At 48.0% G+C, this 24,323-nt stretch overlaps 1 protein-coding gene across 1 annotated transcript in view; it reads right to left on the bottom strand.

The window, feature by feature from the left end:
• The window catches only part of RAB38 (RAB38, member RAS oncogene family), a 313,379-nt gene extending 310,330 nt beyond the window's left edge, over nucleotides 1–3,049 (bottom strand). Inside the window, exon 1 of the mRNA XM_085620553.1 lies at nucleotides 2,810–3,049. Coding sequence (XP_085476679.1) covers nucleotides 2,810–3,011 — 202 coding nt within the window. The 5' untranslated portion in view covers nucleotides 3,012–3,049. The remainder of the gene's footprint in view (nucleotides 1–2,809) is intronic.
• Between the last annotated feature and the right edge of the window lie 21,274 nt (nucleotides 3,050–24,323).

Genomic DNA, 24,323 nt, shown 5'->3' with positions numbered 1-24,323 from the left:
TCTGCTGACGAGGTTTAGGTTAAATCTTTTTCATCATCTGTTGATCAGACCAAAGACGGACATTTTTAACAAATTGGCAGCTCCCTGCGGCTGCGACGGAAAGTCTCCGCAGGATATGCTGCATTTTATATTTTTATGTAAGTTTTATGAATTCCCCCGCAAGCGCTATTTGGTAACCCTTTTAAAAAAACTTGATTTTACACAAATCAGACCGGCTCTAATGTACTTACAACTTTTGCATAGTGACAGTATCCTCGAAATGAAGGAATTTTTAAAATTAACTGTTAAATTGAGAAACTGTTTGGACCAGTAATGATTCACTGTGTATTTTGCACTATTTATGTTTTCATTGTTAGTAATGACTCTATTTCGTGGAAGAAAGTATAGTTATTTCATTTTTGGCACTTTACGCGCAATGTGTTTATTTTTTCTCTCTGTGACATATATTTTATATTGTATATGTACTTTTATGGTTTGCAAAAGAACCGAAATAAAGTTTTATATCTATCTATCTATTTATATACAGAGCTTTAAGTGGGCCAGGTCCTGCCAGTGCCGAGCACCGGCAGTTATAAAAAGCAGGTGCTCAGACGGGTCCCTATCGGGCTCTCCATTTGCGCCCTCGTCCTCAGGGAAGGAGGGAGATCTTAACTCTGCAGCAGTACCTCACTTCACTGTCTTTGAGGTATCTTCAAGGAGACTCGTGATAATTCTTTCACAGCCTCATTTCAAAACTGATGCATTTTCAACATTCTATACAACAAAGCCATAGTTGTTGCTAATTTATTTTACGCAACTAGCAACTATTGACAAAGCCAATAGCCCTGGCTTGTTGTTGGTGTAATGTTACTTGTATTATATATCTGAATGCAATAACAGACGTAGCACAGTACCAGTTGGATGGCGTGGCACTCTATGCTAAGCACAGATTTTTAGCTTATGTGTTTTAAGCCACGCCCTTACTTACATCGGCCACGTTTATTTGAGAGACCCCCCCAGTTTTTAAATTCCACTTAAATCCCTGTTTATATCTACAGAGCTCAATTATTTGCTCGTACTAACGTGGTTTGGCACATGATTTCCTTATTCTTTTTTTTTAGGATGATGCCCACCCCAGAGTAAAAGGGTTCTTTTTGTAGCTAATCATTATTGCACGCATCCTTTCTTTTCATACTTGTAATAAGTTTATCAAGTCACGCCTTAACCCCAGGCCATCAGTTTCATTGGCCAACCAATCAGCAGACAGCATCCTTCTGCAGAACACTGTCAGCTCTTGTTCGGTCCTTCGGATAACTAGAAGCCGCATCATATGGCCACACAGCACATGACCGCGGCCTCATATCCCATCGGACGTCAGCACGGATCACAACGCGTTACAATCCTTTGGGCGTCTCTGCGATCAAGGTTTGGGCTCGCGCAGACAGTGATCACATGAAGAGCACATGCTTTCAGGCCGGTTTTTTTCTGAGACACGGCCATTGTCAGCCAGCCAGCCAATAGCAACATACATGAGCTTTCCCTCTCATTATTTGTGTGTAAAAATGAGTGCCGATACAGGGCACAGTCACAGATGCAAGGGCGTGAGTAGCATCTCCCTGCTGTTCCAATGTTTTAAACGAACACCTAATAGCATTCTGGGACTTGTAGTCCCATATCACGGGACCATTGACGCACAAAATCAAAAATTGGCCAAAAAGATGAATGGATGATTAGGAGCCACGTGACAGATAGTCAGTTGACAGAATTGAGAGTGTCAAGGTTGATCGACAATCATGCCAAAAATACACATTAATAAAATAATTACATGTTGCGCACTTTCTTGCTTAAAGCTTTTGCATCAGTGTGTGAATCTAGACATACTTTCGCCTAGCACTGTGAAAACCAACACTTCGGTATCATTTTCTTAGGACGTCCCCTGCGCCGTGTGCCTATGCAGGACTATGCCATGCCCAGACGCTCTACTTTAGAGAATCCTCATGACAGCAACCCCAACTTGACCCCTGTGGATGCACCTCGACCCCTACAGGTTTGCCACATACTTCTGAAGGTGCGTGTATTCAATAGACACCTCTGTGTTAACTTTACACCTGGGATGCAGCGGGGATGCCAACATCTGAGCTAATATTTAGCAGCTCGTTTCTAGGACTTTACGCCAATACTATAGACCAGCGAATGTCTGGGATCTGCTGCTAAACCCACGAATCCTCTGTTACGTCAGTATCGCAATGATGCCAGGCACACCTGTTGCATTGATTGGAAGCGATAGTGCGGCTGCACGCATGGAACAGTTCCATTTGTAGAAACTGAAAAGAACTAGTAAAACTTTGACATTTTCTTTGAGGAATTGCTTCTAATTCTATTCACCACAGTGGTACATAGCTCTCTTTGCCCAATAAATTAATGATTTTTTTTGTAACACAGGGCGTGTTTCACTGTACGCAGAATACCAGCGTTACAAACTTTTACAGTTTTACACAAACTTTCGCGATCACACTTTTTCCTGACATCTTCTGACGCTAAAGAAGGTGCTATGGTACATGACCTATGGGGGACATACAATGAAATAGAACATTGGCAAAAACACTGAAGAGACCAATAGCTCCACGTGACAGGCACGTTAAAAAGTGTCTTCCCCATTACTGGAGTCGAAAATAAATCCAAGCAGACCACTCGGCGTACTTCTGAAGAATGGCAGCCTTCGCATGTATATATTATATAGACTTAGATAAGCATGCAGAAAAAGTGCACAGCGTGTCTAAACGGGTTCTAGAAGGGCAGATTTTCGTCGGAGAATTATCCGATCACTTACCGGCAATGTCCCACAGCTGCAGTCGCACCACGGTTTCTGGGTTCCAGTTGAGCACCTTCAGGGCGAAGTCGACCCCGATGGTGGCCCGGTAGTGCGGGGAGAAGTTCTGGTGCACGTAGCGCTTGATGATGCTGGTCTTGCCCACCCCGAGGTCCCCGATCACCAGTATCTTGTAGAGGTGCTCTTTGTCGTGGCCCTGCATCTTAGCTCCTGGTCGTCCTGCAGACTGAATATGGTGGAATCCTGCCAGGGTCAGGAGGAATTACTGAGGGGGAGGGGAGGAGGGCAGGGAAGGCAGGAGGGAGAGAGAGGCCCAGTGAGGGAGAGAGCATGGAAGCAAACGAGAGACCCCCTCTGGAAGTAGAGGGAAACTCTCAAAGGAATCAGCACAAGAAAAACAAGCGACAGTCTCAAACTTCTAACACACAATACTTTCTAATTAGGGCAACTTTCATTTTCTATAAACAAATTAAAATTCTCCCGTGGAGGTCACAAAGGGGCCTATTCCAGAAAAAGAATCCAGTGGCACGGTCTGTTTTTTGTTTTAAATAAGATGGGGGAAATGTGTTCCTGGCAGGACGCATAGGTAAAGCTGTTTAATGCCATGCCTAGTTTAATGTATCTTATGTAGAGGGTTTTACAAAGCGCGCACATGACCCAGGGTATCAGAGCGCTCTACATAGGGTTGAATGAAACAAGATGAAAGGTATAGACACAGATACCTCTAGAGTAAAGAGCCGCATTGGGCTGTTGCAACAAATACCATAATATAAAACCGTCAGTCCATTAAAATTCCGTGAGTCTTCATAGCTCTAGCGACTTCGTGGTGGGTATTTGCTGCTGCTCTGAAACTATGCAGAACCAGGTACCGAGAGGATCAGAGTGTTCGAGGGTTCTCCAGTAAACAACTTGCCTCTTACCAGTCTACAGGTTGCTGGCATTGAGAGGACCCTTGTGCCCTGTCTCGCCAAAAGACTATGGCAGGAATCTATTCATTTGGATCTTTTTTACCTCTTTTTTGAAGAAGTGGATCGATGGATTTGAGCGTACCTTGGGTGGTAAGGCATTCCAGATCCTTAGCGCTTCTCCGGAGAAGGATCGTGTGTAAGTTTTTTGCTTTCGGAATCTAGGAGGTTCCAGCCTGAGAGAGTTAGCGCTTTTTAGGTAGTGGCTGCCACCTGATATTCGAATCTTTTCTGCCAGGTAACTTGGTTCTTTAAAATGAAATGCTTTGTGTGTGAGGCTGGCAATTTTCAGTGGAGCCCTTGCTTCAAGGGGAAGCCAGTTTAGATACCTAAGCGATGAGGTGATGTGGTCAAAGCATCTAGTTCCTGTTACCAGTCTCGCTCCTGCATTGAGTCATTTTGAGTGTAGCAGTTCTCATTTTGGGAAGTCCACACAGTGTCGCCGCCCGTATTCTGGTCTGGAGACCACAAGTGCTTCTATTGCATGTTTGACGTCTGAAGGTGGTAGAAAATGTTTCAGTTTTTTCAATATTCTGAGTTGGTAAGTTGCACTGCGTGTGGTTGCACTGATGTGAGCACTCATATTTAGACTATTGGACAGTGTTATTCCAAGGGATTTTGTGGAATTAATGATGGTAAGTGTGCAATTGAGTGCGTCTAGGTGCTTGAGCCAATCATGGATGAGCGAGGAGCTGTTTGGTGGGGAGAAAAGAAGGAATTCTGTTTTCTGAATATTCAGCTTGAGGTTGTTTTGAGAAAGCCAGGACTGGGTTTTGACTAAAGTGTTATTTAGTTGAATGACGTCATCTAGGGAGAATATCTTTCAGTATAGTTGTGTATCGTCTGCGTACATGTAGTATGCAATGTTCAATTGAATCTTGAACACATTGATATAGGACAGGGATATTGCTTATATGTTCAGCATGAGCCAGATTACCCATAATTTGAACAGCCAAGTGTATTTGCAGAACAGTTGGCCAGGGCAAAAACAACACTTGCATTGACTACCCAATACACTCACATTCTTGACTAGTCAGCTTTTAGGTCTGGCAGTGGCCAAGACCTTATAGGTTTAATAAAATTACATGTAGAATATAATTGCTTATACAGTGTAGGAATTTTTTTGAGGTTACTGGTTGAGGGATGCGAAACCCTACTTAAGCAGCAACCACACTTCTTGTCAGATGAAACACAAGCAAACCCCCAAAACATCCTGTACTTAACCCTCTGGTAGGTTGGCACAAAAGCAGTCAGGCTTAACTTAGAGGCAATGTGTAAAGTATTATGCAGCACTTCAAACACTAATAAAGTGAAAATACCACACAAGAAGAATCCCACACCAGTTTATAAAACTAGAGTGACATGTAATACATTATTTGAGATCAAAACAACAAAAATTAAATTAGTAGAACCAGAGATATGCAATTTTTAAGATTTAGGGTGAGTATAGTGCCTAAAAGCATAATGCAGGACTCATGGTTATCTGATCGTGTGACACCACATGAAAGTCACAAGTTCAGATAAATCGCAATGGAGCATGAGAGGGATACAGGAACGGGTTAGTCCAGCTGAAAGAGATACCTCCAAAAGTTCAGCACAAACAGTTCAGTTCACGGTGGAGGGAGCCGCAAAGAGCAGGGAGAGCATTGTGGATGAGCATCGTTGTGGTGCGAAGACCAGGCCAGGCGCTGTAGCCTGAAAATTGTGTCTGGCATCATGGATGGTCGTTGCTGAAGGTTCGCGTTGGCGGTCACCGCGGGCTGTCAATGCTCTAGTGCGAAGTGCAGAACTGGTGTTGCAGGGGTTGCTGTGGCGCAAAAAGTCAGGTTCACCTGACCTTCCCATTGGCAGGCAGCATGGGTGGAAAGATCTTGGCACATTAGCGGTCGTGAAGAGAAAACTTAAGGATTTCTCCTTTTATTAAAGAGAGAACTCGGCTGATGTCACACCAAGGTCCAGGACCTGAGGAACACTTCCTGAGGATCAGGAACTCACTCCAGCAAAGGATAGCAGGGCTCAGGAAGTTCCAGTTGCAGTTACAGGCAACAGGTCCAGGCAGCAGGTCAGCTGAGTAGATACAAAAAGGTCTCTGGAGCTTGTTATGATGAAGGGTGTAAGTTCAGTCTTCCATCTCAGAAAGTAGGCAGCAGGCAGCAAGGAAGTAGAGTAGAAGGGCATCTGAGTAGCAGTCCTTCTGGCAGCAGAGCAGCACATCAGTCCTTCTTCTGCAGTATCCACAGGTCGAGAGGTGAACTGAAGAGTTGGGTCTGCCTACCTGGTGGCAGCGTTTAAGAAGGAGAAGGTTCTGGAGGTTTCCACCCCCAGAGGTGCTTCAGATTTCCTACCTCCCTGCCCTAACCCCACTTTGTTTGGGAACACAAAAGACTAGTGTCAAATCCTTTGTGAGAATGCTCTGTTATAGTGCGCATGCGCCATCTATGTACCCATTTCAATTGTAAATTTGTGGTTTATTCAAACCTTTTTTATTATAACTGTCACAGACATTTGTGCCATTCTTGGCCAAACCTGTTCCGCACTTCAAGTCTTTGCTTTCGCGAGACCCCCGCGTCACCCGGGCAACCAGAAACATTCTCAACCGCGCGCAATACACGCACGTATAACCACGCCCCATATTCATAGCCCACACAGGATACTCACACCTTGGGCTGCACCCCCAGCCAGTCACGTCTCCCCTCCCTGCTCCGTCATGCCTGTGTCACTCCTTATTTGGGCATATCCCGTCCTAGGAGCGACACCATTGGACGCGCGCTCCAGCCATCTTTGAACCAGGCAACTTTCGGTGTTCATTAGATCGATGTTCGCTTGCGACAACGGAAGCGACACACTGGGAGTCACTCTCCCGGCCTAATCCCACACCGCCGCCTCCAATTAACCATTCGACCACACTATAAAAGTGCCGGCCCCACTCCCTCACTTTAACATTCAGGAGGACCGGGAGCTGCAACCTAGGATGCACGAGGGATACTTTCCTGAGACAGTAAGAGTGTGACTGAAGTGAATGATACAACGGGATCCATTGATCCACTACTGTGCGAATGTGAGTGTTTTACATTTGTGGTTGGAGACAAAACTCCAATACTTTTATTCATGTAATTTTTTGGTTTACATCTTCTCCTTCCAGAACGAACAGGAGTTTCCCCTCCTCCTCCCCCCATGGGGCAAGTAGTTTTTGCGATTAGGGTAAGAGTCATAAGAGCCACCTTGCTCTTACCATTAGCTGTTTATGTGTACACATAGAGAGTGTCACAAGTCACGCGAATAATCACTCACTTAGAGGAACCTACGCATGCGCTGTTTCTTTATGCTTTTATTTTTATGTTTATTGTTATCTTGAACCATACCTACTGTTTCAAAAAAATTTATGATATTTATCACTCTTTCTCTAGGCTTGACGTTTGGAAGCCATTTAGGAAGTGGAGCGTGGCCTTCGCCACACCCGCACAGTGGTATTGTCTTGCCAACAGTTGGTAAGAACGGGGCCCCCCTGTTTATACTTAGGTCCTGATGAATGCCTTGGACCCACTTGGGCCGACGCGGCAGAAACATGTTGACCACCCACGAGACGGTTAGGGGACACTAAACACCCCACTCACCGTCCAATGCTTTTAGTATCATATAGTTATTAGCCACATTAAAATAGATTTTCTGGTAACTGTAATGATTTTTAACCTCACACACATTTTCACGGGCCCCCACTTAATAGCTTAGAAGTGCATCCCTGTCGTCAGGTGTATGCCCGCCCTCTATCAAACAAAGGTTTTAGAGGGCGAGGACTGGCCGATGATGAAGCATGACACCAGGTGGTGTGTGAGACCAGTCCGTCACTTTTTGTGAGATGCCTTCACTCATAATGTTTTTGTAACTGTATTAGGGTCATCTTCACTAGGAGCAGCTTTCTGTGGTAAACAATGCTCAGGCAGAGCCATTGTGATTTGCAAGTGTGGTAGCTGACAGCTTTGCCCCCTATCAAGTCAGAGATGGCCTCTCCTGCCAACACCTATTCCCTCTTTGTATTGCTGCCTGGGAGCATTACACAAAGACCAACTGCCAGCTACACCTCATCATGTGACCCAGGATACAGGCTGCAGGCACCAAAGAGTTACTACAAGAAAATGCCAACTTTTTAAAAGTTCTACCAAACACAGGGTCGAGCTAATGAAGTCAGTTAGGCTACGCTCCCTTAAAATAACACAAATACACCAATGCGAAACCTGATTAAAGCCTTTGAAAGTCTAATTAATCCATACACGCTATACTAAATAAAAACGATCAATGTTTAATCTTTTTTGCAACATTATACAACACTTACATTTTTTGTTATTTTTTCTAGACATAAAAGACCAAATACAGAATTATATCTCAAATGTTCTTCCCTCCCACCAACAACAATTCATACAAAACAGGGGATGCAAACTGAAATAAATTAAGACAAATACAACACAAAAAAACAATTACTGCAATACACCAATAGATCAGTTCATCTATTTAGAACGTCCAGAGCAAAAACCGATGGAAAAAAGGGGTTATAATGACACCTTTAAACAATTAAATAAATTCAACTGCTCTTCTTTGTGGATGGTATACCTCTGCCAACGTGACTGGTAAAACAAGGTTAGTATCATTTACAAAAAACATTTGTTTATTCCCTGGATTTTGAAGCCACACTGTGTTTTAACCTCTTCGATGCCGATGACGGAACGGTTCCGTCATGCACGCCGGTTGGGCTGTGCTTATGACGGAACCGTTCCGTCATGGCCCCGCCCGCGCTCAGATCTTTCAGCACTGCGCGGGAATCCGCGCAGCGCTGAAGAGGTTAAAGTGATGTTTATGACAGAAGGCGCACAAACAGTGGTCAACACGTTTTGAACCCTCTATAACATCCTTTATGGGGTGCTCCTCAGGACACAGAACTGATATCCACTCAGGTGGTTTGGAACATGGGCATTAAAGCGCAGATAGCATTTGTTTTACAAAGAAAAGGACAGCCCTACTTCAGAATACAATCTCCAAACGCCTTCCAACTCAGCATAAAGGAAATAAATGAATTTGTTAACAATCCTCCCAGTTCTCACTCCATCGTCGGCGTTCACTCTGCTGATTGCCTTTATTAAGTATAGCGTGTATGGATTAATTAGACTTTCAAAAGATTAGTCAGCTTTGGCATTGGTGTATTTGTGTAACTTTCTAAAATTGACTTTTTCAGAATTATGACTTAAAATCTGGATTTACCATTAAAGAGAGTTTTAAATCACAAATATTTAGACACCAAACTCAGCATTCCTACCTGCTCCCAAGTGAAAGTTATCACTTATTAATTGTAATATGGTAACCCAATGCTATCCTATGCAGAGGTAGGCCTCACAGTAACGAAAAACTAATTTAAGAGTTTTTCATTACCAGGACGTGTAACACTTAAGAGTACATGTCTAACTTTTTTAATACACCGCACACTGCCCCATGGGCTAAGTTCGGCCTACCCTAGGGGGTGACTTATGTATTAAAAAGGAATTATCTTGGCAGGTCGCATTGGCCGCTGAAAACTGCTCACACAGACTACAATGGTAGGTCCTGAGACATGTCTAAAATGCTACTTAAGTGGGGGGCACAATAAGTGCTGTAGGCTTTCTAGTCGAATGTAATTTACAGGTCCTGAGTACATGTACTACCACTTTACTAGGGACGTACAAGTGAATTAAATGTGCCAAATGAGTGTAGGCCAATGTTAGAATGCTTTAAAGAGAGAGCACAATCACTTTAGCACTGCTTAGCAGTGGTAAAGTGCGCAGAGTCCTCTGGTAGCAAAAACAAAGTCAGAAATAACAGGAGGATTGAAAGCAAAAGGTTGGAGGAAAACCATGCTAAGGATGTCAGGTCTAACAGAGGGTATTTAATCCATCGGTCTTCATCCATTGGTTTATTATTGTATCATTCACATTATCCTCTGTCCATTACAGCATATACCATGGGGCAAAGGGTCAGCCCACTTTATTCATTGGCTAACTTCACTGTGAGGGACCTCATTCTTCCCTTTCATAAGAAGCACACCCACACAAAATAGTTTACTAGCGTGCCAAGCAGTACTATCGCAATATGTGCTTTTTGAGACCAAAAATATTTTTGCATTTAGCCAATATATTTTTAGATTACTGTGAGCCCGTCAGCTTCCTCAACAATGAAGGTTTGCAAAAACCATGTCAAACAAATATAATCACACAGGCAAGTTCACCAGAAGGCGAGAAAAGCAGAGCCTCAGCAGGAGCAGGGCCTTTATTCTTGTCCCTAGAAAGGATGACACAGGCAGCACTCTGTACCATGAATGATCAAAAAATATAGTATGTCACATCTACCAGAAGGTGTATAATTGGATCAAGGGCATGAACAGGTCTGTGAGATAAATACACACTTATGTGACCACTGATCCATTTCAGAAGTTGCAATGATTTCTGACTATAATAAAGAAAACGAAAAACTGCTAATCTAGTCTGTCAATGTAATTGTCTATTGTAGCACCACAACCTCTTGAATACTGTCCAGTATTGCTATACTTCTTCGGTATAAAATATACTACCCTATTGTGATCATGCTTATGGAATTCAATATCTACTATCCACAAAGAACTGAAATATACACACAACTTAAGGCAGTCTTAATTTACATTTCTTTCCAAAAAGAGGCCAAAGTTTGGCAGAGTAACTTACCCTGTGCCCTCTTCCTGCCCCCAAATGCATCCAAACATAATTATATATGTATTTGTTATTTGCATTGTGTGAACCTAGCAAAAGAGCAGTGAGTGCCGCACAGGGTCAAAAGTTAACATACCCTCAATCGAGTAATTGGAGTGGTAGATAGGTTTTGAGAGTAGAAGTACCCTCTTCCATTTAAAAATACATTATCTGGATTCAATACATGGGGGCATGAGTATTCATTACATACTTGAAATAGTCTTGAGTAAAAGTTCTGTATTGCCTGCCATGCACAACAACAGTGGTTCCTGGCTTGTGGTCCGGGGACCCCTGCAGGGCCATAAAGCTTACCCAGGGGGTCCATTACCGCTTAGAAAATTAAATAATATTAACAAATTAATAAAGTGTATATGGATAAAGAAGTAACATTGAAAATCGAACATTAAAAATCTTAAAATGTTCTCTAAATGTGAAGGAATTTGAAATTGGAGGCTAAAAATAAGTTGGTAGCCTCAGATTGATTCGTGGGACAGTGCAAGTGTGTCAAACGGAATATATTATGGTTGATGAGTTGCCTTTATAGAATTTAGAATAGCTCCAACCTTCCAACTGAAATTAAAATAACAATTGTTTTATATTTGGTAAGTAAATTAAATATTCCATCATTTGTGTATTGTTTTGTGGTTAACATCATCAAAAAATCCTTAGGCCGTGGTCCCAGGCTTCTAGTAATGACTCAGTGAGGGTCCCCAGATTCAAATAATAATTTAGTTGGGGTGGGGGAGGGTGGCACAGATTCCAGTAATGTTTAGGTAGGGGTCTACAGAAGTCAAAAGGTTAAGAACCACTGCAGTACAACATCTTCCTCATTTGCAAGTCTAGGTAATAGAAGGCGTAGTTTGGATAATCCATTCAGGTATTTCAGATTATACCCTTGGACCAGTGTGTGCCTTCGTCGAGTATAAGAGATATATTTAAATTATTTATTTATTTATTCAGGTGTTTTATAGGCCCGTTCACAAAGGTAGGTGTTGGAAACGGCCCTTTTTGCAGGGTTATCCCCAAACTTTTTGCTTCTTCCTCCTTTATTTTTTCTGACCTGTGGTTGTTGGCAATAGGACTCTGAGCACTTTACCACTGCTGATCAGTGCTAAAGTGCATATGCTCTCTGTATAAATTGTTATATTTATTGGTTATCCATGATTGGTATATTTGTTTCACCTGTTAGCCCCTAGTAAAGTGCACTGAGCGTGCCAGGGCTGGTGATTCAAATGCTACTCGTGGGCTGCAGCCCTGATTGTGCCACCCACAGGAGTAGCGCTAAAATGATGTCTTAGGCCTGCTTGCAGTGCCTATGTGCAGTCCAGGACTGCCATGTCGACCTGGCCAGTGCACCTACTGACCAGGCCTTATCCTTCCCTTTCTGTACATGTCAGGCATCCCTATGGTGGCCCTAGGTACCCCCCTGGGCTGGGTGCAGTGTATCTGAAAGGTAGGGCATGTACTGAGGTGTGTAACATGCCCTGGTAGTGAATTACAGCCATTTTCGTTTTTCACTGCTGAGAGGCTATCTTGCCCATAGGATAGAATGGGGAAGGCTGTTTACATGCCTATCTTCCCATAAGGGCAAGATAGAAAATCCAAGTTTGGTATCTCTGTGTTCAGAATTTAATTATACATCTTTTTAGCAAGATGGTTTTTAAATTCACTGTGTGAGAATAGCACTTTTTAGAAAGTAGCTATTCTCCTGTTTAACCTTCCTGTGTGCCTGTGTGCTGGTTGGCTGACTGGTGTCATGTGATGGGCCAGGTGGCTCCAGGAGCCTGGATGAGTCAGCAGCAGGGTGAATAGGGAAATCTGCTTTAGATGGGTGGGAGGAGTAGTCCCTGGGTTTGAATAGGGCTGCCCCTGCAGCACAAAGCTGGCTCCACCCCCTGCTGGCCAGGCTGAGGACTCTGCCTCTGCTGGCACAAAGAAGGCTCCACCTCCTGCTGAGCGTCTAACGACCCTGCCCCTCACTCTGAAAGGAACCAGGTGCTCCAGAGCAGAGCACACCCAGGAACCGGTTTGAGCAGGGGAATCCCCCCACTGGAACAAAGAGAGACAAAGACTTGGAGGGGTATAAGAAGAGGACCCCCCAGACACCTAAACTTTAGATCACTTTGGAACTAAGAAGGAACCTCTGCCAAGGAGAAAGCTGAAAAGAACTGAAGAGGAGAAGACTGCCTGCTTGCTGTTTTGCTTTGCTGCCAAGGAGAGGGGAAGGACTTTGCTGTGTCCCCTTCTTTTGATTTTGATCTCCAAGGGCCTGAGAAGAGCTGGCTCCCTGTTTAGAAGTCCCAGGAACAAAAGGACTTCACCACCAGCTCCCCTGGAACTCTGCTGAGGGAGTTCTGACCTGCCTTGGAGTGCTTGCCCAGTCTTGGGGCCTCAGGAGGTCGTTTTTGCTGTGTTTGGGAGCTGGGAAGCAGAAGCGTGAAAAAGAGTAACTGGTACCCGACGCATCATTCGATTGCGTGTCGCAAGAACGAGAGTGCGAGGAAAATTTCATCACGGCGTCATCGCAGCACCCGGAGTCCCCGCATCGCCGAGTGCGTCGAGCATCGTCCCGGTGCGAGAAGATTCCTGACGCTGCGAGGGTCGTCGCAGAACCAGTTTGCGGGCCGCACCACTGCCAGTGCGTGAAAGTATCCAGTCGCTGCGTGCGTCGACGCAGAGTCCCGTTCTGTGGCGCATCGAGAGTTGCGGCGCCGGAAGGCAACGCTGCGCCACGCATCGCACCACATCGAAGAGTGTCGCATCGAACCTGTGCGTGAAGCTTCCCCCCAAGAAACCTACGCAACGAAGGCCAAAGTCATCGCATCCTCCCCCTACAGATTGGAGCCGGCGCATCCACCTCTGCTGCGTGAAGCAGGGCTGCTGCAAAGCCTCCCCAGGATCTCAGGAGTATCGCATCGCCTTTGCCATCTTCCTTGTTATAGCTTTTGGGAACCTTATCGCAACTACAGGTACTGTTGGGCACGAGAGTGTCGCATTTTGTTCATTGAGAGTCGCATTGTGCAGGACACTGATTTTGACATCCTGGAGTACTTTCTGCAAACTCTTGAACTATTTTTAAAGTAACCCTTTTAATTGTATGTTGGTTTTTCTGTAGTATTTGGTCTTGTGAAGTTTTTAGTAAAGATACATTATTTTTCTAAAACTGGTGTGGAGTAAATCTGTGGTGTTTTCACTGTGTTACTGTGAGTGTTGGTACAAATACTTTACACATTGCCTTTGATAGCCTAGACTGCTCAGGCCAAGCTACCTAGAGGGTGAGCAGGGGTTATCTTAACAGTGTATCCCCCTTTCCCTGACTAGAAGCAAGGGTCCCTACTTGGACAGTGGTACCTACCCTGCCAACTAGAGACCCCCAGATGTAACATTGGTGGTCAGCGGTGGGATTGAACTTGTATTTGTACTTGACCCACAGTAATTGGTGTACATCACTAGGAGAGCAGACCATTATACAACCACATACTGTATTTTTTATTATTCTATTTTTGAGTAACTCTTCAAGAGCATCATGTCTCAGGTACAACAAGTGAGAGGGCAGAATTGGAGTTTTCCATTGCGGATTTATATTCATACAAAGTTGAGGAGCTCAAGCAATTCTGCAAAGACCTTGGTTGCCCTGTGAAAAGCGGAGCTAGAAAGGATGTGCTACAAAGAATCTTGAAGGCCTGGTGGGAGGCCCAAGAGGAAGATGATGCAAATGAAGAGAATGGTTTTGTTCCCCAAGATCTGCCCGTGGGCAGACCAGTCTATAGGGCTGGCAGCTCCCATTCCAGTAGGGGGCTCACTCCAGAGGAGTTGGAGGAGAATTAAAGGGTGAGAAACCATGAATTGGAAATAATGAAAATGAAAATGAAGCAATCGGAAGTAGACAAGGCGGCGGAAGAGAGCAAGAAGATGTATGCCTTGGAAGAATTTAAATTGACCTTGGCACATGAACTAAGGATGAGGGAGCTTGACTTGGAGCTCGAGAGGCTTGAGGCCATGAGTGTCTCAGCTAAAGAAGAAAAATAGGTAGCTCAAGAAGTGAGCTTTGCTGAGTTGGAGGTGGAGTTCAGCTCAGATGGTGGCAGCAAGATTGTAGTTTCTAGTGCTGAGAGAAAGGTACAAACACCCAGAGATGTGGCACCTAACTTGAAGGATGGGGTTGACATACACCAGGGGGTTCAGGTTTATGATGTAGTTCCCGTGGAGTGCAGTGTCCCTGAAGTAGATTGGGGAACTGGCACAGGGGACCATATTCCTAGTGGTGGGAGGGACACTCTACTGACGCTAGATGAGAGGTACAGGGAGAGGGGTTCCCCCATGGTAGAAACCTTGGTGTGTGAGTGTGAAGACCGCCCAGAAGAGTGTGAGTTGTGTGACAGAGACAGTCAGGTACTGTCTTGCCAATCTCAAGAGAGTGGTGTGGGGTACTTGTGTGAGGCACTGGAGGGTGAGGCAAAGGGTAGCTTGGTTAACAACTGTGGGGGGCTGTGTGATTCATTTGTTGGAGAGCATATTTTAAGTCCCTGTTTTCCAGAGCTATGCCAACACCCGGTGGAGTGTGAGTTCTCTGGTTCCAGAGAGCTTGCGTTGGAGGCAGACCTTTGGTTGGATGCCAAAAGGTCTGGAGAGGCATTGGGGAGTGATCCCAAAAGGAGTGGCCCAGATATCTTCCAGACCTGTGAGGTGGAAGAGGTTCAGTGTAGCCCGGTCAGGTCCCAGTGTAGTGGGAGGGGTGTAGGGGCTCACGTCCTGTCTCAGTGGAGAAGGGGTGAGTGTGGGACTGTGGGTCCCAAGGTGCCCGAAACCCAGTCTCAGGGCCTGGAGGGTTCCTTAAGGGAACACCGGGTTGGGGGCCTAGACAGTGCTAGTAGGCCATTTGAGGAGGATCTCCTAGTGTCAGGAGAACCGGGAGCCTCTGTAAACAGAGCTCCAGTGGTTCTGGTGTCTGGCGGTACCACTCCAGTTGGGAGGGTGCAGAAGTCCAGACTGAGGGGTGAGAGGGGGATGTGTTCCCCAGTGGGAGAACCAGTGGGTCAGGGACCAGCCTGAAGGGCTGAGTCCCCTAGGAGTGACCATGGTGACACCACTTCTGTCCTGGGGGATCTTCGCGCACTGTCAGGTGGACAGGGGCCGGGAGATCTGCGCCAGGCAGACTGTCACGAGACACATGGGTCATGTGTCACCCTCGGGGAGATACTATGTGAGTCTCCAGAAGTCCTGGCATGCCAGGCAAGTGTGCAACCTGAGGGTTTAGACCCTAGGTTGGGAGACCAGTTGCTGGAGAGAGGTCCTGAACTGGAGGGAGGGACATCTGTAAGCAGTGTCTCTACCAGTTTTTCTTTGAGGTGTACCGCTCTGAGTAGGAGGGTGCAGAACTCTGGAAGGGGGTGCAGAGGGAGGGAGTCCTCGCCTCTGACCCCGGTTCACCTGAAGGGTGTAGACCCTAGGTTGGAGGGCCAGGTCCGGGGTGTCCCCCCTGACCTGGGATCCCAGTTGCAGGATAGAACCCCTGAACTGGTGGGTGAATGGTGCAGGACACCTGCCACAGGTGCCCTGACTATTCTAGAAGGGGGTACCGCTCCAGGTGGGAGGGTACAGAGCCCCAAGGAAGAGGAGGACTGGGTATGGAAAAGCCTACCCCAGCCTCCTGTCCAGCCACCGGATACAGGCCCGGGGCTGGTCGGTCAGTGCCAGGTCGTCAGACCCGACCTGACAGGGAAGGGAGTGGACAAAGGGTGCCAAGCACCTGGGGCTACCGCCCCCCACCCTCTGAAGCCACAGGGGTTTGAGGGCCCTGAGAGGCATAAGGCCTGGGTCTCATCCCTGACCACTGTCACTGGTCACTGCGGCTTGCTGTCTGTCTGTTGGGACACATCTGTGAGCAAGTTAAGGCTAGGTGCTGCACAGGTGGTGTCCAACAGGTGAAGAGAAGGGTTCCACATGGGTTGGCGTGGTGGACCCTGAGAGTATGGATGGAGAGATCCAACCGGGTCCAGGAAGGCGTAGAACAGGAATAGTGCTCTGCTGTTTGGGCCAGTTTCCGTGTTCTATCGCCCTAAGCAGGGAATCCCATCGAGGTATCGCTTGGTCTACCCTGGCTTTTGGCTGGAAGGGGGTTGTGTTGGAAACGGCCCTTTTTGCAGGGTTATCCCCAAACTTTTTGCTTCTTCCTCCTTTATTTTTTCTGACCTGTGGTTGTTGGCAATAGGACTCTGAGCACTTTACCACTGCTGATCAGTGCTAAAGTGCATATGTTCTCTGTATAAATTGTTATATTGATTGGTTATCCATGATTGGTATATTTGTTTCACCTGTTAGCCCCTAGTAAAGTGCACTGAGCGTGCCAGGGCTGGTGATTCAAATGCTACTAGTGGGCTGCAGCACTGATTGTGCCACCCACAGGAGTAGCGCTAAAATGATGTCTTAGGCCTGCTTGCAGTGCCTATGTGCAGTCCAGGACTGCCATGTCGACCTGGCCAGTGCACCTACTGACCAGGCCTTATCCTTCCCTTTCTGTACATGTCAGGCATCCCTATGGTGGCCCTAGGTACCCCCCTGGGCTGGGCGCAGTTTATCTGAAAGGTAGGGCATGTACTGAGGTGAGTAACATGCCCTGGTAGTGAATTACAGCCATTTTCATTTTTCACTGCTGAGAGGCTATCTTGCCCATAGGATAGAAGGGGGAAGGCTGTTTACATGCCTATCTTCCCAAGGCTCCACCTCCTGCTGAGCGTCTAACGACCCTGCCCCTCACTCTGAAAGGAACCAGGTGCTCCAGAGCAGAGCACACCCAGGAACCGGTTTGAGCAGGGGAATCCCCCCACTGGAACAAAGAGAGACAAAGACTTGGAGGGGTATAAGAAGAGGACCCCAGACACCTAAACTTTAGATCACTTTGGAACTAAGAAGGAACCTCTGCCAAGGAGAAAGCTGAAAAGAACTGAAGAGGAGAAGACTGCCTGCTTGCTGTTTTGCTTTGCTGCCAAGGAGAGGGGAAGGACTTTGCTGTGTCCCCTTCTTTTGATTCTGATCTCCAAGGGCCTGAGAAGAGCTGGCTCCCTGTTAAGAAGTCCCAGGAACAAAAGGACTTCACCACCAGCTCCCCTGGAACTCTGCTGAGGGAGTTCTGACCTGCCTTGGAGTGCTTGCCCAGTCTTGGGGCCTCAGGAGGTCGTTTTTGCTGTGTTTGGGAGCTGGGAAGCAGAAGCGTGAAAAAGAGTAACTGGTACCCGACGCATCATCCGATTGCGTGTCGCAAGAACGAGAGTGCGAGGAAAATTTTATCGCGGCGTCATCGCAGCACCCGGAGTCCCCGCATCGCCGAGTGCATCGAGCATCGTCCCGGTGCGAGAAGATTCCTGACGCTGCGAGGGTCGTCGCAGAACCAGTTTGCGGGCCGCACCACTGCCAGTGCGTGAAAGTATCCAGTCGCTGCGTGCGTCGACGCAGAGTCCCGTTCCGTGGCGCATCGAGAGTTGCGGCGCCGGAAGGCAACGCTGCGCCACGCATCGCACCACATCGAAGAGTGTCGCATCAAACCTGTGCGTGAAGCTTCCCCCAAGAAACCTACGCAACGAAGGCCAAAGTCATCGCATCCTCCCCCTACATATCGGAGCCGGCGCATCCACCTCTGCTGCGTGAAGCAGCGCTACTGCAAAGCCTCGCCAGGATCTCAGGAGTATCGCATCGCCTTTGCCATCTTCCTTGTTATAGCTTTTGGGAACCTTATCGCAACTACAGGTACTGTTGGGCACGAGAGTGTCGCATTTTGTGCATTGAGAGTCGCATTGTGCAGGACACTGATTTTGACATCCTGGAGTACTTTCGGCAAACTCTTGAACTATTTTTAAAGTAACCTTTTTAATTGTATGTTGGTTTTTCTGTAGTATTTGGTCTTGTGAAGTTTTTAGTAAAGATACATTATTTTTCTAAAACTGGTGTGGAGTAAATCTGTTGTGTTTTCACTGTGTTACTGTGAGTGTTGGTACAAATACTTTACACATTGCCTTTGATAGCCTAGACTGCTCAGGCCAAGCTACCTAGAGGGTGAGCAGGGGTTATCTTAACAGTGTATCCCCCTTTCCCTGACTGGAAGCAAGGGTCCCTACTTGGACAGTGGTACCTACCCTGCCAACTAGAGACCCCCAGATCTAACAGTAGGGCTTTGGAAGGAACCAAATGCCCCGTGAAGGGTAGCGAGATCCCTCTTAGATGGAAGGAGAGCGGATACATACTCCCAATGACAGACCTCAAATACAAAAACGGGTATCCACTCACTGTAATTAAACACGCTAGAAAGAGGTGGAAATTAAGTAACTGATTTGTTACCGCCAAGAAGAGGTGGGAAGAGGAGAAAGCCTCCTTTTTATATATAACCCTCACCCACTCTAATAGTGGCATGCTTCATCATCGGGTACAACCTGACTCCTAAAGGTCAGGGTGGGCTCAACCGTATTCCAGGGAGCACTTAAAAACCAGTAGACTTACTGTCCTTAGGGGTATTTTTTAGCATTAAAATAAAGTTCCCTATTTCACTCCCGGGATCCCTTTATCAGTGGGGTGAACGGGGATAGTAAAAACATAGAAAGGAGAGGGACAATTTGGATTGTGCGGTCCTATGATCCTAAGCTCTAAGTGCCAACATGTTTCTGCCCTACTCTGTTGGCCCGTATGGGTCCGGGGCATTCGTCAGGGAATTACTAGAGAAGTGATCCCCCAGTAGTAGTGTCACCTTGTGATATTTCCACACGTGAACATGCAGTGCCGGAGTGTTAGCCCTGGCGTGAAACAACCTGCTACTGCAGATTGCAGGTGGCAAAAAGATAGTACTTGCTGTTTTTTCGGTGATTAACCCGTGTACAGATGTATTATCAACAAGCATTTGCAATGCAATAGGTCTCGCATTTATAAGAGTTTGAGCTATTGGCATTGTAAAATTAAAATGCCTTTTATTTATGTTTTGGTTTTAAAACAAAAAAAGCCATCGTCATTTACAATGTCAGTAGCATAAACTCGCATAAAAGCAGTGTGTGGAGTGCAGCAGTGTGCGGCGTGCAGCAGTGTGTGGCGTGCAGCAGTGTGCGGCGTGCAGCAGTGTGCGGCGTGCAGCAGTGTGAGGCGTGCAGCAGTGTGTGGCATGCAGCAGTGTGCGGTGTGCAGCAGTGTGTGGCGTGCAGCAGTGTTTCGTGTAGCAGTGTGAGGCATGCAGCACTGTGTGGCGTGCAGCGGCGTGCAGCAGTGTGCAGCGTGCAGCAGTGTGTGGCGTGCAGAAGTGTCGTGCAGCATGCAGCAGTGTGTAATGCAGCAGTGTGGAGCAGTGTGTGGCATGCAGCAGTGTGCGGTGTGCAGCAGTGTGTGGCGTGCAGCAGTGTGTGGCGTGCAGCAGTGTTTCGTGTAGCATTGTGCGGCGTGCAGCAGTGTGTGGCATGCAGCAGTGTGTGGTGTGCAGCAGTGTGGCATGCAGCAGTGTTTCGTGTAGCAGTGTGCGGCGTGCAGCAGTGTGTGGCGTGCAGCAGTGAGCGGAGTGCAGCAGTGAGCGGAGTGCAGCAGTGTGTGGCATGCAGCAGTGTGTGGCGTGCAGCAGTGTGTGGCGTGCAGCAGTGTGTGGCGTGCAGCAGTATGGCGTGCAGCAGTGTGTGGCGTGCAGCAGTGTGTGGCGAGCAGCAGTGTGTGGCGTGCAGCAGTGTGTGGCGTGCAGCAGTGTGTGGCGTGCAGCAGTGTGTGGCGTGCAGCAGTGTTCCGTGTAGCAGTGTGAGGCATGCAGCGCTGTGTGGCGTGCAGCGGCGTGCAGCAGTGTGCGGCATGCAGCAGTGTGCTGCGTGCAGCAGTGTGCTGTGTGCAGCAGTGTCATGCAGCATGCAGCAGTGAGTAATGCAGCAGTGTGTGGCGTGCAGCAGTGTGCGTCGTGCAGCAGTGTGTGGCGTGCAGCAGTGTGTGGCGTGCAGCAGTGTTTCGTGTAGCATTGTGCGGCGTGCAGCAGTGTGCGGCGTGCAGCAGTGTGTGGCGTGCAGCAGTGTGTGGCGTGCAGCAGTGTGTGGCATGCAGCAGTGTGCGGCGTGCAGCAGTGTGTGGCGTACAGCGGTGTGTGGCGTGCAGCGGCATGCAGCAGTGTGTGCGTGCAGCAGTGTGTGGCATGCAGCAGTGTGTGGCGTGTAGCAGTGTGCAGCGTGCAGCAGCGTGCAGCAGTGTGTGGCGTGCAGCAGTGTTTCGTGTAGCAGTGTGAGGCATGCAGAACTGTGTGGCGTGCAGCGGCGTGCAGCAGTGTGCAGCGTGCAGCAGCGTGCAGCAGTGTGTGGCGGGCAGCAGTGTTGTGCAGCATGCAGCAGTGTGTGGCGTGCAGCAGTGTTTTGCAGCATGCAGCAGTGTGTAATGCAGAAGTGTGCAGCAGTGTGTGGCGTGCAGCAGTGTGCGGCGTACAGCAGTGTGTGACGTGCAGCAGTGTTTTGTGTAGCATTGTGCGGCGTGCAGCAGTGTGTGGCGTGCAGCAGTGTGTGGTGTGCAGCAGTGTGGCGTGCAGCAGTGTTTCGTGTAGCAGTGTGCGGCGTGCAGCAGTGTGCAGAGTGCAGCAGTGTGCGGCGTGCAGCAGTGTGTGGCGTGCAGCAGTGTGTGGCATGCAGCAGTGTGTGGCGTGCAGCAGTATGGCGTGCAGCAGTGTGTGGCATGCAGCAGTGTGTGGCGTGCAGCAGTGTGTGGCATGCAGCACTGTGTGGTGTGCAGCAGTGTGTGGCGTGCAGCAGTGTGTGGAGTGCAGCAGTGTTTCGTGTAGCAGTGTGAGGCATGCAGCACTGTGTGGCGAGCAGCGGTATGCAGCAGTGTGCGGCATGCAGCAGTGTGCTGCGTGCAGCAGTGTGCTGTGTGCAGCAGTGTCGTGCAGCATGCAGCAGTGAGTAATGCAGCAGTGCGCAGCAGTGTGTGGCGTGCAGCAGTGTGCGGCGTGCAGCAGTGTGTGGCGTGCAGCAGTGTGTGGCGTGCAGCAGTGTGTGGCGTGCAGCAGTGTGCGGCATGCAGCAGTGTGCGGCGTGCAGCAGTGTGTGGCGTGCAGCAGTGTGTGGCGTGCAGCGGCATGCAGCAGTGTGTTGCGTGCAGCAGTGTGTGGCATGCAGCAGTGTGTGGCGTGTAGCAGTGTGCAGCGTGCAGCAGTGTGCAGCGTGCAGCAGCGTGCGGCGTGCAGCAGTGTGCGGCGTGCAGCAGTGTGCGGCGTGCAGCAGTGCGGCGTGCAGCAGTGTGCGGCGTGCAGCAGTGTGAGGCATGCAGCAGTGTGCGGCGTGCAGCAGTGTGAGGCGTGCAGATTGGACTGAAAGGTGTAGAAATAAAATCAACTGAAGGCACCTGAATCACCTTTATTCCAAGGTTGCCTTTGTTAAAGATTAAAAAGCGTGTGCACGCATGGGGTAATAATGGTCCTGGAGTTCTACAAATGGTTAAGTGCTAAACCCTTGTGCTTGTTACCCATTTAGTTTTATTTCGTAACATTTTTTGAGCTTAAAATAAAAGAAAAACAGGATGTTAAAATGCCTACACTGCATAGCGAGAGTGGAGTGTCTGACAAGTGTGGTAAATCGATAATTATGCAGGCAGAGACTCATTGTCTATGTGGCCCTGGGTATTACCATACTAGATGCAGAGACTTGAATTCGGGTGGGAGCGGGAAGCCACCTGTGTCTCTCTTGAGCGCCCTGCGGGAGACAGGCAGGCATGGGCCAGACCAGTGATGACGATGTCACTTGTACTGCAGCTGAGACATGTCGCTGTTTCCTCTGGAGAAAGTGCTTTAGACAGGTCACCACGAGGCCCGGGGCAGAGGCACGCCTGGGCCCTGTGACCTCCCCGGAAGAGCACCGGATGCCATTCCTGGATTCTCCCCTCTTTGATGATGAGGTGACATTTGCATCTGAATGGGGCTGGCGCTGCGGGGCCGGTGTTTGATGTCCCAGAGAGAGGGGGGGGGTCGCAAGGGACCCTGGTGGACCCGCTAGATAGCAAGGTGTCGGCGCGCACGCTCCTGCGCCCCCAGGAGGGCGGCTCCGGACTCCTCATTATCAGATGGCCCAAGGGGGGGTCCCTTTATCCGAAGGCCGCTTTGATCTCCCCAGGAGGACTGCTGGGTTTACAAAGTGAACAATTAAGGAGACCTACTATCATCGCAGAAGCCTCTGGTTTGTAAAACAAACCTCCTTGCCCCCCGTGAGGTGAAATGTCCGGATGAAGAAAGCACAGGTCGGCCTGGAAGGAAATTGGAGGGGGCGTCGCTTTTATTGTCTTAGCTGCTTACGTCCTGAACATTTACTCAAGGCCCCTACAAACACTGCAGGGAAAGGAAACTTGTCGAAACAAGCATAATAATGTAAGTTATTCCCTGGAGATATCCTGTGCCAGTTAAGGGCCTTCCCTGATAGTCAATCATGCGAGAAGCAGTGTAGGCTTAACTGTGAAGCGGTTCTTGCTGGCAGGTTTCGAGGCGTTGTTTGTCTGCTGGCATCCTTGGAATGCAGGTGGGGGTTTCCAGCAGCGTTCCCTCACGTTCATATAGGGAAGTTTCAGTCCGCTGCCGGTGCACAAATGTGATATATTACAGCTGACTTTCCCAGTGGTGCCACAGAAAATGTGCAGAAAGCAAATACGACACAGGACTCTAAAACTGAAAATGTAGTGACTGTGACTTTCTTTGCACTGGACAAATGTTTTATCAAACCCAAATTACGAAACGTTAATGGTAAATTACTAATGCACACGTGTAAGTGTGTTCGGTGACGAGCTGTGTTTTTGTTCATATTAAGAACCAAGTGGCGCACATCTTAATGAAAAAATAAAAACCAGGCAAGCATAGTGTCAGGGAGCCTAGGCTGCTAAAAGAGAAGACAAGCACGCACTGAAGTTGACGAGGAGGGAGTGGGAGGGGGGAGTGGAGGCGGGCACAGTGGTGCGGCCGCAGTTGTAAAAGGCAGGGAGAGGGTGAGATTGAGAAAGGGAAAGATAGGGATCAAAGGAAACAATAACAAGCAGGAAGGGGGTGGCAAATGGTGTGCACTTTGATGTCCTCAGTGGTCGCATGGCTCACTGAGGACATCAAAGGGGCCGCGAAGTGATCAGGCAGTGCTTTTCAGGCTGCCAAATGGTGCGCGCGCCCAGCGCACATGCACTGTATTTGGAGGCCTGAAAAGCACTGTTTGCACTTCCAGATCCCCCTTTTACAAAAGCTCTCGCGAGAGCAGCGCTAAAGCGCTGTCTCAGGCGAGACCTAAAAGGCAGAAAAGCAATCACTTCAATCTCCACACTCTTCATTTCCACACCTTCCTAACTCTCAGGTGGCAGGAGTGACAGTACTAAAATATGTACATCTTGCATAAGCCTACTTGTCATTTACATAAGTTGTACAGTGTGCATATCTACTAATAGTATTACATATCTGTGATTCTGGACCCTTAGTAAGAGACCGAGGGCTCATTCAAGCCGTGATTATGGTGTAGGTACATAAATACGGGTTATCCTAGTAGTAAGTTCATTCATCCTTCACCTTGGTTTATTTAAAAACGCAACAAAACAATTGTACGTATATACATCTGTAGAGGTGGGGTGGGGGGAAGCTTGGTGCCCCTATGATTTATGTAGGTGCTTCATAATACATGCGGTGGTAAGTGACAATGTTCACGTTAATAATCCAATCTATATTTACACAGTTGTATTGTGACTTACCCTAATCTTCGACAAGAATTACTTGTCAGGGGGCAACAGAGGGAAGGCCCTGTAGTCACACTCTGTTAGTGAAAAAAGTATGTGTATGCACAGGAGTGAGGAGGGAGAAGA

The sequence above is a fragment of the Triturus cristatus genome, chromosome 8, assembly GCF_964204655.1.
Source record: "Triturus cristatus chromosome 8, aTriCri1.1, whole genome shotgun sequence".
NCBI lineage: Eukaryota > Metazoa > Chordata > Amphibia > Caudata > Salamandridae > Triturus > Triturus cristatus.
The sequence above is the reverse complement of the archived record's forward strand: the minus strand, read 5'-3'. Positions and strand labels throughout refer to the sequence as shown.